At 45.8% G+C, this 14426-nt stretch overlaps 3 protein-coding genes across 5 annotated transcripts; all 3 read left to right on the forward strand.

Moving 5' to 3' along the window:
* Nucleotides 1–3827: 3827 nt before the first annotated feature.
* LOC124308436 (uncharacterized) lies at nucleotides 3828–6258 on the forward strand. Of its 3 annotated transcripts, XM_046771142.1 has the most exons (6): nucleotides 3828–4226; nucleotides 4385–4981; nucleotides 5049–5308; nucleotides 5375–5443; nucleotides 5792–5881; nucleotides 5968–6258. In XM_046771142.1, the coding sequence occupies exons 1-6, from the start codon at nucleotides 4157–4159 to the stop codon at nucleotides 6007–6009; spliced, it is 1128 nt and encodes a 375-aa protein (XP_046627098.1). In that variant the 5' UTR covers nucleotides 3828–4156; the 3' UTR covers nucleotides 6010–6258. The 3 variants fall into 3 exon arrangements, with proteins under 3 accessions (XP_046627098.1, XP_046627097.1, XP_046627099.1); XM_046771141.1 differs by lacking the exon at nucleotides 3828–4226 and having other exon boundaries at nucleotides 4265–4981; XM_046771143.1 differs by lacking the exons at nucleotides 3828–4226; nucleotides 5968–6258 and having other exon boundaries at nucleotides 4265–4981; nucleotides 5403–5443; nucleotides 5792–5840.
* Nucleotides 6259–6880: 622 nt separating this feature from the next.
* Nucleotides 6881–8791, forward strand: LOC124309490 (tubulin monoglutamylase TTLL4-like). Its single transcript, XM_046773158.1, has one exon. The coding sequence runs from the start codon at nucleotides 6881–6883 to the stop codon at nucleotides 8789–8791; it is 1911 nt and encodes a 636-aa protein (XP_046629114.1).
* Nucleotides 8792–11291: 2500 nt separating this feature from the next.
* Nucleotides 11292–14329, forward strand: LOC124308397 (pro-resilin-like). Its single transcript, XM_046771077.1, has 3 exons — nucleotides 11292–11402; nucleotides 12877–13104; nucleotides 13368–14329. The coding sequence occupies exons 1-3, from the start codon at nucleotides 11397–11399 to the stop codon at nucleotides 13608–13610; spliced, it is 477 nt and encodes a 158-aa protein (XP_046627033.1). The 5' UTR covers nucleotides 11292–11396; the 3' UTR covers nucleotides 13611–14329.
* Nucleotides 14330–14426: the final 97 nt, after the last annotated feature.

A 14426-nucleotide genomic window follows, 5' to 3' on the forward strand; every position in this document is an offset into this window, starting at 1 on the left:
ATATAGGATATTTTGAAAAAATATGCGAGAGTGAAAAATACACGTGCATTACGGTCTCATGTTACATAAAGGTGAATTTATGATACACGGTATGAATACAAATTCAAGTATATCCCAGTGAATATAAAGAGCATCTGTGGGGGGTGAACAGCTGCTGTCGTTATCCGTGTTTCCGTTCGGGAGCTGGGCGGCTAGCTACCCCCGAATTGGAATTTAGTAAGGTGGTCCCAATAACATATTTATCTTAACGGTTAAACCGGCGTAAAAGTAACGACCGGATGGCAGGACTGCGGGGGTATTTCCGGGCGATCGAGTGCCCCGGAATTTGAATAATGCGATTTATCTGTACCTACATATAATACGAGCGAAGGAAGGCACGTGGGAGCATCTCGTCTTCTCCGAGGGATGTCGAGAGGTATAAGAAAGGCGTGGGGGGGGGGGGGGAGGGGTGGAATTGACAGGAGACGGTGGGGTGAGGGGGGGGGAGGGGGCGGGGAACGTTTGCAACGTAATTGGTTTTGCGAAAGAACTTTTCTTCTTTCCTCCTTCGATACCGATCAGTAATATGTTTTCACAGGGGGGAGGGTAAATGCGACGGTATAAGGTAATATCAGAATTTACATCGCTATCGATTCGACAGACCTTGTTTGAAGGAGAACGCGTACCGCCGATCATCCCTTGAATCAACGTCGACCCGAGTACTATTATTAATTCAAATCACGCATTAATTGAGAATGTGTAGCGAGATCGCGATAAGAAGGGTTGCTTCTTCGTTCTCATTCTCTTCCGCGAAACGTAATTCAATCGTCTGGATAATCGTACGAAAATCATATACCAAACACGGAATTACTAGCTAATTCCTGACGGGTTTCGTCACATCGATTTCAAAGTCCCGAAGGATCAGGATACCAGGATGCACCGTGCGGTGTCCTCACCCTCGACATCGATCAGCAGCCTGATATTCGCTAGTCGGTTTCAATTCGAACGATGGAATTCGAGAATCAATATTTACCGTCGAGCGAAAGTCCGGGCTCTTTTTCATCGCGAAATAATTTCGGAGTGATAAGAATGAATTATGGTGGTAAATAATTTTGGGACTACGATCTTCGTGAGTTTCTAATTCAGTTTGAAACGTGAAGCTTTCGCGTGTAGGCGCCTGCAGCTATCGCCCTATTGAAAATAATAGAAGAGGAAGGAAGTAATTTGCAATTTTCTCAATTTCAATAAAGGCACTCTGAATTATCTCGGGATTGTTGTTTCGATGGCCTCCGGCTTCGTCGGAATAATTCCGCATCACGCGTTTCTCGGCAATATCGCGTGCGTGGATCGTATTCGATGGAAATGTACGTGTTATGCCATGCTCCCCGGATTATTCGGCAAATAAATCTGAGAGGCCCTCGTTTTTTCCCTGCGCTGAACAGCGTGCCCGAAATTAACAGGAAATTGCCACGATATTCGTGAAAAGTAAGGCTTCAAATTTCTTCGCTTAGAAAAAAAAAAATAAATAAATAAATAAAAGAAATACTCGACAAAAACGCGACTCATGCGACTGATGAAATGAATTTCATGTACAGATCTCGGAATTTATTTGATCGCACGTTCCACCGTTATGTACAGAAAACGAATTTCTCATTTTTACAGAATAAAAACGGGGAGCTTTATACTTTGAGAAATAAATTATCTCGTGATTAGAATTTTCCACCCATTAATTTGTGGGTATAATTTAGACGAAAGAGGGAGGGTTTGGATAAATTAAAGGCGACCTTTGAACCGCCCACATCTTTATAATTCTCAACATTTTCAAGCCCTTTCTAACCTCCCGCAGAGTCACGTTACAGGCTTCGAGTCTGACAATGATCAACCCCGAAGGTTCCTACCTTTTATCGTTTAATGGTCTCGTTAAGAAGGGGTGGGCAGCTCGGTTCTATACCTGCTTCTTTCTCGCTGCGCCATTAACGACGAATACTTTTTATCGGCTCCAGCTTCACTCGTTGAATATCAAATTGAATTCGACTCGATATCGCTGTGCTGTAATACCTTATTGTATCGAAATAATAATGACAATAATACAGTTAGAATTTGTAAACGATTCGTTTCTCATTTTTTCAAACAAACCTAATCCGGCATTGTAAGATCAAATATCAGTGATGATTCTAATTGTTGGCCGCAAAGGGCGGTAAAAAATCCGAAGCCTGTTCAAACTTTATTTCGATAAATAAAAATAAATTATATTTTCACTCAACTTTCTCCGAAATTATCGAGGGAACAGTTTTTTCTCTGCGCTTATCTCCGAGACAGCAGACTAATTGGACCAGTAAAATATTGTCCGACTGACAAAAATCGTAGAAATAAAATGCACTGTAAATAAATAAGAACAAAATCGAGAAGCCAAAGTTCGTTCTGATGGTCTGAAGTAGGAGACCTTGTTCAACGTTGATCTACACTCCAACCTCGCCCGCGTGTCGTACATAGTTTATCGAGTTGTTTACGCAAACACCGGGGTGATTGTGATCGGATGAAATTTGAGTTACAGTAAATTTGACCAGGCACAATATCACGGTAATTGTGTTTGAATACTAAACAGCGAGTAAATAGATTGAATGCAAGTGTCGAGGGCCGGAGAACACGACTCGGTGAGTAATAAATTCCCGAGCAGTTGAATAACGGTTTAAAAACCTTAATTGTACAGGCTGAAACGCAGTCTTGTTGATTTCCTCACCAAAAACTCCAAACTCGGTCGGAGTTTCCAACACTAACTTGTTTGATCCGATGAACGGGTTATCCTTGATTGATTGATGGACCTGCAAGGCCGGCGTTGCGTCATGACTCGAAGACAAAGGCTCGTTTCAAGCAGTCATTCCATTCGCCCACGGAGTTGGATGCATGAAAAGATGAATGGGCGGCACAAAAGGTGCAAGATAAGGCATCTGGGCCCCGTTTAGCGTGATCGATGTAGTTGTGGGTGCAGATCCCGGAGATACAGAAACCTGTCTTCGAGTGAGTCGTCCGAGTGACAATATCGGTATATTTGAACGCAATGTTTGTTTTCGGAGTTACAGACAAACGCGCATAGAAATTTAGAAAAGACAAAATTCAAAAAACCGACAAAGCCTTTTTTAGCTGCACTGCGCAATCGGCGTTGCTCGAATCCATCACGCGCGGTTTCCCCTGAGGGGAAATAAGGGGAGAGGGGGACGCTTACATCATCTATAATAGCAAACAAGCCGCAAACATATGCGCAGCCTCGAGTGTAAACCGTGAACCATTACGCACGGTGTATAACCACCCGCTGTCTGAATGATTTCGAGCATGATATACAGCGTGTATAGAGGAGAGTTGCGCCCCCATAAAGAACAATAAGCCATCGGGACGCGTGTATGATAATGCCGTCATTTCTGTCATGGTGATTATGCTGCAATGCACTTGCATGCTTGCACGGTGTAATTAACAGATAACATTAGCGAGGCAGATGTGTTTTCGGAATACACTCAAAGCGGCGATACATTTTCTATCGACATTTCACTCGGGTAATTATGTATATATGCACATGTAATTCGTGCAGCGGAAAATTGATGTCAATTTTCCCAATCGTTCCCCAGATCGGTGGTTATCTATACAACACACGTATATGTGCGCGTATCAACTCGGTACGCGAATCGAGCTCCCAGCTAATCGCCGAATCGGATCGTTGCATCGGCTAAAAATACTTTAAATCCAGGCAGTGAAAATGTTTTACACGCGAGACCGAGAGAAATTCGAATCTGCATTATAATTGTCTTCTGATTGAAATCAATTTGAATTTGTGTGAAAGGAAGAAAAAAAAAAAAAACACCATCAGTGAAATTGAAGCAAAAAGTCCGCAGCTCGGCTAAAGTTTCAAATATAACGAGATAATAATAAATCCCCGACGAGTATTGATTTCGTTGAACATATGGAAGGGAGAAAATATACATCAGATTGCGGGAAATATTGTAGATGAAAAAAAAATAGTACATATTTTATGAAACAAGGATTGGATAGTTAATAATTCACAAAACTAGTGTGCACGATAGACTGAAACGCCGGGTTGTTCGCCCGGCGTGACTCTCGGTGCTTCAATTTTCGCGCACCCAGCAAATGGTTTGCATGTTCCATACTCCGCAAAGGAGGCAACTAGATGGGCTTATTGAATCCGAATGATGTCCTCGCCGAAAGCCGTCTTCCATTTCTGTTCAGCAGCCTTCTCGGTGAGTAATAATTCAGTCCAGAACCAGACCCTAATCTTCACGCGGTCCAGAATTCACAGGCACGATGAAAAAGGGGATAAAAAGAAAGTCCACATGCTGGCATGAGCCTGCCAAGCCGTTAAACGCTTCTCGAAGCAAGGATTCCAATCATTTTCCAGGTCTTCGAAGGATCGAGTCGGGCGATCGGCGGTGGTTTGGCTGCCTGTATCCGATCCTCCTGATCATCTTGTACATCGGACTGTTCGTCATGATCCGGAAGGACATTTGGCGCTACTACGATTCACTGAACGAGGCGATCTACTACTTCAAGGACCAGAAGCTGCAGAGCTGCCTGCACCTTGTTGTGGTGCCGGTACTCATCTTATCGAGCATCGTCAGGAGCTCGGATGACCTTGAGGGGTACAAGAAGCTCGACTGCGTCGACCGTCTTCTGTTTTACCTGAACGCCCCGATTGACCACGCGGCTGGAACGAGAGAGGAAGTCAGCAACCTCTGCGTCTATGTCTTTCTAACCCTCGTCACCAACCTCTTGACGTACTTCGCTGTTGTCATGGCGGGATCCGGGGTGGATTTCGACGTCGCATGGATCCTGAGCCACGTTCCGGTGCTTCTCGAGGTGGTGATACTCTGCGGATTCGTCGCTGTCATTGCCAAGATCCGCGTCCGTTTCGAACGGACCAACTCGGTCATCGCTGAGACCCTGACGCCGAGGAAGATCAGTGTCATACTGGTCCAGTCAACGAGCTTTGATAACGGTGAAGTAGTTCTGCATCGTGTTAATTTTTGACCACCAGGTTCTCAAGGTTTTTACTTCTCATTCAGCTTCCAAACTTCGACTTGCCAGACGCGTGCACTTCCAACTCCACGACGTTGCGGCCGCTGTCAATAAGACTTATGGCTTTCGGATCTTCTTCATCTTCTTTGTCACCCTGTTCTCGATCCTAAACCACTTCCGGAACGCTATCGCTCTCCGCGACGATCCGCTCGGCATCATGGACCTTGGCCTCCATCTGGTGTGGATATGCTTCCACATGGCGAAATACTTCTACGTCGCGAATGCCTGTCATGCTACCGTTTCAGAGGTGAGTGGATGCTCGTTAGATCGGTGAAGTGGAAAAGTATGAAATTCAGCGTTTCATGTTCCTCAGGGAAAACTGGCTGGCGGATATTTTCTAGGTGCACCAATTGTTCGAGGACCGAGTGGCCTGAGCGAAGAGGTTTGTGTTCAAAGACACTTTGATCGAATAAAATAACGACCATGCCGTAATGAAAATGTGCTGCGAATTTACTCGGGCAATTTGGAAAAAAGATTGATGTAATTACCCCCGGTGTTTAATTGGCTCGATTGTACAGCCGGACTCTGTTCTCTACGCACGAATGATTTAAATCAATTGGTAAAATTCACGGTCCAGCGGCCGGCCCGATCCGTATATTTCGGGTCATGGCACATTTTGTCGGGGAGAATGAGAGAGACACGGGATACATTGCGGGGTGAACGTTTTACAAATTCAGGTTCGGTGGTGATGGACCCGGATAATGATCAGGAGTGAATAATGACATTTCAGATGGAAGCCTTCTCTCGGCAACTGGATAACAAGCAGCTACAGTTCACGCTCGTCAGCGTTTTCGCTATCGACATACCCAAGGGAGTGACGGTAAGGAGTGCAGCCCTGCAGCACATCGGTGATTTTATTACATAAATCGATTTTGCTCATCAGCCGGCAATCTACTTTTTGCGTAGATCTTCATTGCGGTTATAACATATTTCTTGGTGCTATGCTGATTATGGTGAGACGTTGCGGAATTGCATCACCACGTGGCTGAAGATCTGATGTAACAACAAATACGGCCATCACCACCACCACCACCACCACATGTACTGGGCAGCAGATTCTCCGGCACTTCTCGCTCCCTCCAATTCATCACTGATTACATTGAACACGCTGCATTTAAATCTGCGGTTCTCTCTCTGAAACTGACTGCAAGCTGGAGGGGAAATTTACTGTTGCTGATCTCTGTGAAAGAATAAATTTCACCTCGTCTATTTTCTCCGCGTATTATTCCTTTTTTCAATCCTCAACAACGAGCGGACAAAGCGATCTGACGAGACATCATGGTTACACGAGTTCGTATTGCTGGACCCGGAGCCCACGGTGAGTGGATTATGCGCACCATTTTCCATCCATCCAATTAGCCTATACAAGTTGCCCGGCACTCCAATACACACTGCTTAACATGTGTTACACGCAGCGATCTATTTACGCGGAGCAAGGTCTTTTGCGCAACCATAAAATGAAACGCGTCTTCTCGCGCACCACTCATACAACGTACTATACATGCTCCACCTCCGCTTTCGCGGGATTCCATTTGATCGCGTCATTTCAGCCTCAGCGTGTCCACTACCACTACAAAGTGCAGCTAGCCAAATGTCATAAGCGACCGCCATTCATCATTTTTATCTTCATTTCTAGAGACACGCGAAACTGTCGCGATGCGAACAGTCGGTAATCGATACTCGGTATCGACCGTGATCGAACCATGCCGACAAGTATCGGGAAAAACTAACCAAAGGTCTGACACATCACTTACAACCTCTTTCGGAAATGTATTGCCAAAATTCGCCGTTAACCTAAACAAAACCAACACTCGCGATCATGTTGTACAAATCACAATCCATTTCGATCGACGGAAATACAAAATCGACCGTTCGGCGATCTAGATCTGCCCCTGTTAACCGACGCACAAGTATCAAAAAACTTTTGAGCAATTCCGAGAATAGCCTACAAGATGTCGGAGACTTCGAGGTAATTGATGAAAGAAACTATTTCCGCAGTGAGTCGAGGCTAATTTGCGCCTCGAGAAGGACGAGCAAGAGTCTAATTCTCGTTCAGCGTCTCACGAACGAGGACAGTGATCAAGATGACGAGTTTTTTGCCAATACAGAGGATGGAGGATACCATCAGCCTTTGACCATCGAACCCGTGGTTCGATCAGAGCTAAAAAGGACGGTAGCAGTGGCTGGAAGAAAGAAGTTCAAGTTCCCGTTTAGAAGAAGCCTTTTTTCCCACGTGCCACCCTATATCTTCTTCCACTGCGACAACTGCACGTGTTCGCCGCTACCGAAATCAGTCTCAAAGCACATGAAGTGGCGGCTGAATCCCTGCACACCGCAGATCGTACGCCGAATCGTGGAGGCTTCCGGCTTCCGCGTGGTTTTCTGCGACCCCCGGGACTCGGACTCGTGGTGCGGTAACTGGGACCACTTGTTCCCGAAGAATCACGAGCGGCTCCGCTGGTACCAGAAGGTGAACCACTTTCCTGGGACCAACAAACTCGGGCACAAGGACCAGCTCTGGGCAAGCATCAGCGAGATGATAAAGAAGTTTGGAAAGCGGCACTTTGGCTTCATGCCACTGTCCTTCGTCCTGCCCCGAGATAAGCGACGGCTGATGGTCACCTGGAAGCGGAACGACGGAACCAAGTGGATCATCAAGCCGCCAAGCTCGGCACGTGGCACGGGAGTCCACGTGGTCCACCAGTGGTGGGAAGTGCCGGTGAACTCGTACCTCGTGGTCCAGCGGTACTTGGCCAAGCCAAGGCTGATAGACGGGGCAAAGTTCGACCTGAGAATCTACGTGCTGGTGACGAGCTTCGATCCCCTGAGAGCGTACCTCTACTCTGACGGGCTGGTCAGGATAGCGACGACGAAATACGACCAGGACGCCAAGCACCACAAGAACCGTTTTATGCACCTCACAAACACCAGTGTGAATAAGTACAGCAAGGCCTACCAGCTGAGTCCAAACGTGAACACAGCCACTGGCCATTTGTGGTCGCTGAAAAGCCTGTGGTCGCTTTTGGAACGAGAATCGGTTAACGTCCCGAAGCTGTGGTCTGAGATGAAGGACATTGTGGTGAAAACGTTGATAGCCACCGACGGTGCAGTCGGTCCCATCATCCAGAGGACCTTGACCTCTCGGTACACGTGCTTCGAGCTCTTTGGCTTCGATATCCTCATCGAAGAGAACTGTAGGCCCTGGCTGCTGGAGGTCAACACAGCGCCGTCCCTTCACACGGACTCCGCCGTCCACAAAGCCGTGAAGGGACCGTTGATCAGGACGCTCTTAAACATCGCTGGATTCCAGCTGAACCCCAGAGTCCCTGAATCAGTCCTGAAGGAACTGTCCAGTCGATACGATCTGGCTGGCTCTGTCTGTCAGAACTTTCATCTCAGCGACAAAACCCTCACGCATCAAGCAACGCGGAAGCAGTTTAACTACATGTACCGCAACTCCAGGGACGAGTATCTCGACACCATATTGCAGGACCTTACATCCGACGATATCCGCAACCTGATTACTTTCGAGGACGAACTCACCCAGCTCGAGCTGTTCGAAAAGATATTCCCAACTAACCAGAGTCACAAGTACCTTAAGTACTTTACCAAGCCAAAGTACTACGACATGCTTCTCGACGCTTGGGAGCACCGCTACGGATCCTGCAGGACACTCGGCGTTCGCAGGCTCCAGGATATGTGCAGGGAAAAGCGTCACCTGATGCCTTGAATGATATTTTTCTCACTCTTTTGTTTATGTCTTCGAATTTGTCCTGTAAACTAACAGAAATCTGTTTTTTGCCTGATTCGCATATTCTGCTGATTATGCATCTAACAATAAAAGTGAATAAACAATTGAAATGAGCACGTTTTGCTCGGAATTTCGGGTGCCTGACGAAACAAAACTAGCTCTCTGCTCTTTCGACTGAAAAATTCAACTTTTAACTCGTTGACTGACATGACACGTTCTTCAAGTCTGATCAAACCGGGTCAGTTTCCACCCAGGTTCGATGCTGCAAGGTAGGATGAATATCTTTACAAACCCCATGTAGGTACAATTACCTGAAACGAAACTTTAAGTACGCGAGAAGTGCCTGATCAAAGGATACGCAATGCGTGGCTTTGATCTCACCCACTTGGTTGCGAGTTACTCTCGAAATTTTCAGACGTACCCTGCGGCCTAACGATATTACGTAGCCGCGGATAAGGTCGGTTCTGTGAAACGAATAACCGACTTGAATTCCGACTGAAGCCGCTTTTCCGCGCTCCGGAATCGAGTCATCGACGCGCAGCGTTGTAACAGCTTTGCTTTCTTCCTAGCTTCGTTGCATTAGCGCTTATTCGAAGAACGCCCGCGCGGCGACGGGGAAAAACGTTACGTAATAACAGAATTAATTCGTTCACGGCGCTCCGGCGGTTTATCAAAAAATGCAGAAACAGTCCCGTAATAATTGAGTTTTGCCCCAGCAGCCGCCAACTGCAGCTGCCGCAGCGACTCTGCAGTGTAGCACATGCAAGTGAGAGCTGCGAGGGGTCAACGTATTTTCATTGCAATCCAGGATCCGCTCCTACGCCTCAGTTGCGATGAAAACTAATTAAAATCCGATCGAGAGGGACGTCAAGTCGGACTATTCCGCAGCCTTTCTCTCTCCGCAATTACAATCACGCCACGAATTTGCAAAATTTAGGCGTACCCATTTGCATCTCTCGGATGGAACGCCCCGAGTAATAGAAGGAAATAATGTATTCATGAGATGAGCTGCACCGCGTATACCCGCCTGTTTCTCCCCCCCCCCCCCCCCCCCCCTATTCTCACTCCTATCTACCATCCACCCACAGATGCATGCAGATACGCATTGCCGATACGTACGTATCACCGTTGTTTGCATAACTTATTATATTCGCGGATCGCGTAATTCGGCCGTCAATCAGCCGCTGCAGGCCTTTTTCGCACCGAACAAAGAGGCTCGGATTATACCATAAATTCAAAATTTCATCAAAATTCATAACTTTTTTTCCTTCTATCACTTTGCGATGGATACCGTGACAACAAATAATTTCAACCATAGGCGAAACCCCAGACGTAATTAAAACTTTACCTACGTATGTAGTAGGTACTGATTGCGCGATAAAAAGCTGCAATATCCATGGAGGTAGTCGTTTCGATGTTAGTCGATTAAATCGGATGCTATTGACAGACCGCGACATCCTTTCGTCTCTCGTCGATATCAAACCCGAAAAATTTTATAAATGCTGAAACGCTCTAATTTTATCGCTTTTTCAACCATTGAAAAATTATTTGCAAAGGGGTTTTTCTGGCTTGACTTATCCTGAAAAAATCGCCAGATCATACGGTAGATTTATATTTGATTTTAATGGTACGGAATCTCAACAAGAATCTACTTGAGAAACAAAACTCATCATTTTTCGTATGTGAAGGTAAGAATCTTTCTAAACCTGACGTTCGGAATATCGATGACGGAATTAAAAATTTTGAAGACACCGATTGATTCCTTTGACAAATGCAAAGGAGACAGCGTTTCAAGCTGCGGCTGTCTTGCGGTAAAATAAATTCGAGGTAGAGATGCATCGCGTTCCGGATAAAATGGATAAAATAAAGAAAAAACGATTCTTGAAACGACAAGCTTGAGGAAAGCTTGAGATGGTAAATTTGAACGCGCGTCAGCTGCCGGGATACCCACGAATATACGAGTATACACCGCAGTGCATCTCCGTGTTGAAGGTATCCTCTGTCGAAGTCGGAAAGAAAAATACGATATCGGCGTAAAAATATGGGCTATTACCGCTCGTCGCGAGATAGAGCTTTGCATGAAATGAGCGGGGAAGAAAAAAAGGACTAAGACATCGATCTTCGAGGAGGGGAAAATGAAATCCGCATAGAATTTTATAAGCTGCTTATTAATTTCGTGAGCAAAAAAAAACAAAAAAATGTATACAGTACAGACTGCAACAACCTCTTCGAAGCAGTTATAATTGGCACTTTGCAGTTCGCGGGATTGCGGATTGAGTATTTGTCAGAAAAGAAGATGAAGGTGGAGATGGTTTGCGGTGAGGAGCGCGAACAAAAGGATGTGACAAGCGTGTAGGGTCGGCTAGGCAGGTCGTTCCGCAGAGGCAATTCTGTCGCAACGACCTTGCTCGAGATGTTACATATATCGGAGAACGGAGGATGCACCAGGTACCGGGAAGGTATAAAGCCTGGGAGAGGCAGATGCCAGAGCACTTCACACCGTCTCATCCCCAGACGCAGAGCAGCCCGAAAAACCGCTAGTCCACAGAATCTGAAGAGAGGAATCGCCGCACCGATCGTCGAGATGAAGGTGAGTGTGCCGGGCATGATATTTTTGCCGTTTTTAAACCATTGCGTGGTTCACGCGGAAAACGGGAAAAGCAAAGAGGACGCGGAGATTTTCTTCCTCCTGCTCGGAGAAAGATGAGGAGGGGAAGAAGAAGAGGCGGAAAAACCACCGCGCGGATCCAATTAACCTTTGAGGTCGCACCCTCAACCTCTTTTTTCCGCGGCAACTTTGACGATCACGAGTACGCTTATGGCTCGCGAAAACCGCCGCTTAACGATACTAATTTAATTAAAAAGAGTAAACCGATAAATTACCGTAACTCGTTAATCCGATCTCAGACCTTTTTCTCTACCCACCCTCCCTGAAACCAAACCGCCGCCGTTTTCGACCCTTAAAGCTGCAAGCGTCCTGGTATTCAGGGACTCGAGGACCTGGCCACTCGCGTAATCATCTCGTAATTCAGCCCATTTCTTACCGCGTGTTCGTAATTTTTCCGCAAAAAACACATTTGGCAATGGTCGCTGTATTGATTGGAGGTAACCAAGATTTGACGAAAAATAGATTCTCAGTGAACGACATCCAGTTCTAGTCGGGACCATTAATTTTAGTCAATTCTTTTTGGAACGTCTTGTTCCCAGTCCTGCAGTCCAACAGTCGGAAGCCGATTCCGCAATACTTCGCATGCTCGATCCAATTCGAAGTGTTCTTCTTCTCGGTCAAGAGTGAGACACGCATCTTCGCAATGCAAATGGGCGGTGATCAATCTCTCGCGTTTTTTTTTTTTTTCTTTTTCTTGCTTTACATCCATCGTTGGAAGATCGCGGATGTGAATCCTTTCTCCGGCGAGTGTTTTCCCCTACGTATGTACGAGTAGCTTGTCAGCTGACCGTTGCGATCGCAATACAGATCACTCGGCTCACGTACGATTTACGAATATGCCGTGAATATCCCAGGTACGTGACACGTGGGCGTTGCGTAAGACGCGATACAACCAACCTCTCGTCTGCCGTATCGTACTTACAATTAGAAGCCCGCGGGACGTTACGCGGATGACTTAAGAAAGTTAATTGTTATCTAGCCGCTGCCACAAATTACTTTTTACTCTACGGGCATATTAATCCCAGACATATACGAGCTATACGTGATCCGACTTTGCGATTCATCCCGATACACACGTGCTAATTGTCGGCACTTGACTCCGGATCACCGTGACGACGTTTCGACATTGACGCTTGTTTATTAGCGTAATAAGCCCGGAGACTGCGGCGATGTTTTCGATCTTCGCTGACCGCCACTCGAGGGTAATTATAATACACGTTAAACCAGACTGCGGTTCATTAAGTCATTTAGCGATAACCGCTGCAGTAGCGAGTGCATATAATTAACGCAGACTTACTCTACCAGGGGATATCTCCCGCCCTGGTTCGTAGCTCGGGGAGAGTAAATCGAATCCCTAATTGCAATCTACCCAACCGTCGACCTTTTCTTCTTTCAGTTATTCGCCGCAACGAGTTTGCTAATTACTCTCCTGGCCGCGGTCGCCGCCCGACCCGAACCCCCGGTGAACCAGTATCTGCCACCGAATCAACAGTTCATTCCCTCCCAAATACCCTCGGACTTTGTAGGATCCAACCCGGCCCATGGACCCGGAGGCATTCAGTACTTACCGCCGAATTCCAACACCTTTGGTGCCCACCAGGGATACGACGATGGTTCCAACGGCGTGAGTATTTTTCCATCGTTCGATTGTCCGACGGGCCATCAACCTTAGGGCATCCACAAAAATAAAGCTTGCCAAACGAAAGATTCTTTTTTTTCTCATTACATTGAAAACGAATGAATCTAGGTGAAAACTAGGATGATCTTACTACTTTTGTAAAGATAATTATACCGCACGAATGACCATTTTTCTACGTTACGTTGTCATACCCGTTTTCTGTTACAACACTGCTCAATTTTTTTTTTTTTTTTTCGAATCCTCTTTAGGAACCAGCGAAGTACGAGTTCGAATATACCGTAAACGACTTTGAATCTGGGAACGATTTTGGACACAGAGAGAACACCGAGGGTGGCGTTGCTCGTGGCATTTACTACGTCCTGTTGCCGGACGGTCGCAGACAGACGGTGGAATACGAAGCCGACGAGAATGGTTTCCGGCCGAAGGTTACATACACGGACGAAGGATCCAGGGGCGGAAATACCGGAGGAAACGGGGGCTACGGATACTAGCTTCCTGAAGACGTCGTTCTTAATTGTCACTCTGGACCTTTAGAAGTTTACAAAGTTATTCAGGCGCTGGGTGAAGATAAAAGGGAAATTAGAAAGAATTCGCGGTTTTTATCCGGAGTGCTATCGAAACTTATAACATCTGTCACACGTTGCCGGTTACTCAATAGTATCATATTCAGGAAAGACGAATATGGCGATTACGAAAGAAATTTACTCAAGCTGGTTATTTTTTCTTGGTGTATCTATTCAAGCTGAAAGTTTAGCACTATTTTTTTTTTAACCACTGTAGAAATTTCAGATTCATTGTTTAGAATCTTTTAGAACACTGTGAGAAACGAGTCCTCAATTTTGAGGATATTTTATAAAGAAATCCCAATCTTGCTCAATCTTCTGCCCGTGCTGATTTCAATAGACTAAACCCGACATTTTCATCCCCCTTTTTCACCCGGCCTCCGAATTACTGATAATACACATACTGTGATCAAACCATTACCAATAATCTGATATATAAACGATGTTACACATATTGAACGCGTGATGCGTTGGCGAAAATCGGTTAAAGCCGGTCGACGGCTGTTGCATAACGGCGTAACGTGATCCACATGTGCTTACACACACGGGGAATACGCATACATATATTATAACATATCCATATATACATTACACGCATGATATATTTTACACGAAAAGAAATAAAATTGAGTAAAATAAAAAAAAAAGACAACATATTGTGTGAACGATTAAATGAATAAAAAAATTCAATAGCCATTTATACATCGATGCGTGTATGCCTTTTATTAACGTAACACTTACGCG

This window comes from Neodiprion virginianus, chromosome 7, assembly GCF_021901495.1.
Source record: "Neodiprion virginianus isolate iyNeoVirg1 chromosome 7, iyNeoVirg1.1, whole genome shotgun sequence".
NCBI classification, from domain to species: domain Eukaryota; kingdom Metazoa; phylum Arthropoda; class Insecta; order Hymenoptera; family Diprionidae; genus Neodiprion; species Neodiprion virginianus.

Bases quoted from the DNA above. Each gene is read 5' to 3' on its own strand.
- LOC124308436 (XM_046771141.1), top strand. From the start codon at position 4,291: ATGAAAAAGGGGATAAAAAGAAAGTCCACATGCTGGCATGAGCCTGCC. The intron at 4,982-5,048 runs GTGAAGTAGTTC...CTTCTCATTCAG, and splicing joins GTCAACGAGCTTTGATAACG to CTTCCAAACTTCGACTTGCC. The intron at 5,309-5,374 runs GTGAGTGGATGC...CATGTTCCTCAG, and splicing joins GTCATGCTACCGTTTCAGAG to GGAAAACTGGCTGGCGGATA.
- LOC124309490 (XM_046773158.1), top strand. From the start codon at position 6,881: ATGTTGTACAAATCACAATCCATTTCGATCGACGGAAATACAAAATCG.
- LOC124308397 (XM_046771077.1), top strand. The intron at 13,105-13,367 runs GTGAGTATTTTT...AATCCTCTTTAG, and splicing joins ACGACGATGGTTCCAACGGC to GAACCAGCGAAGTACGAGTT.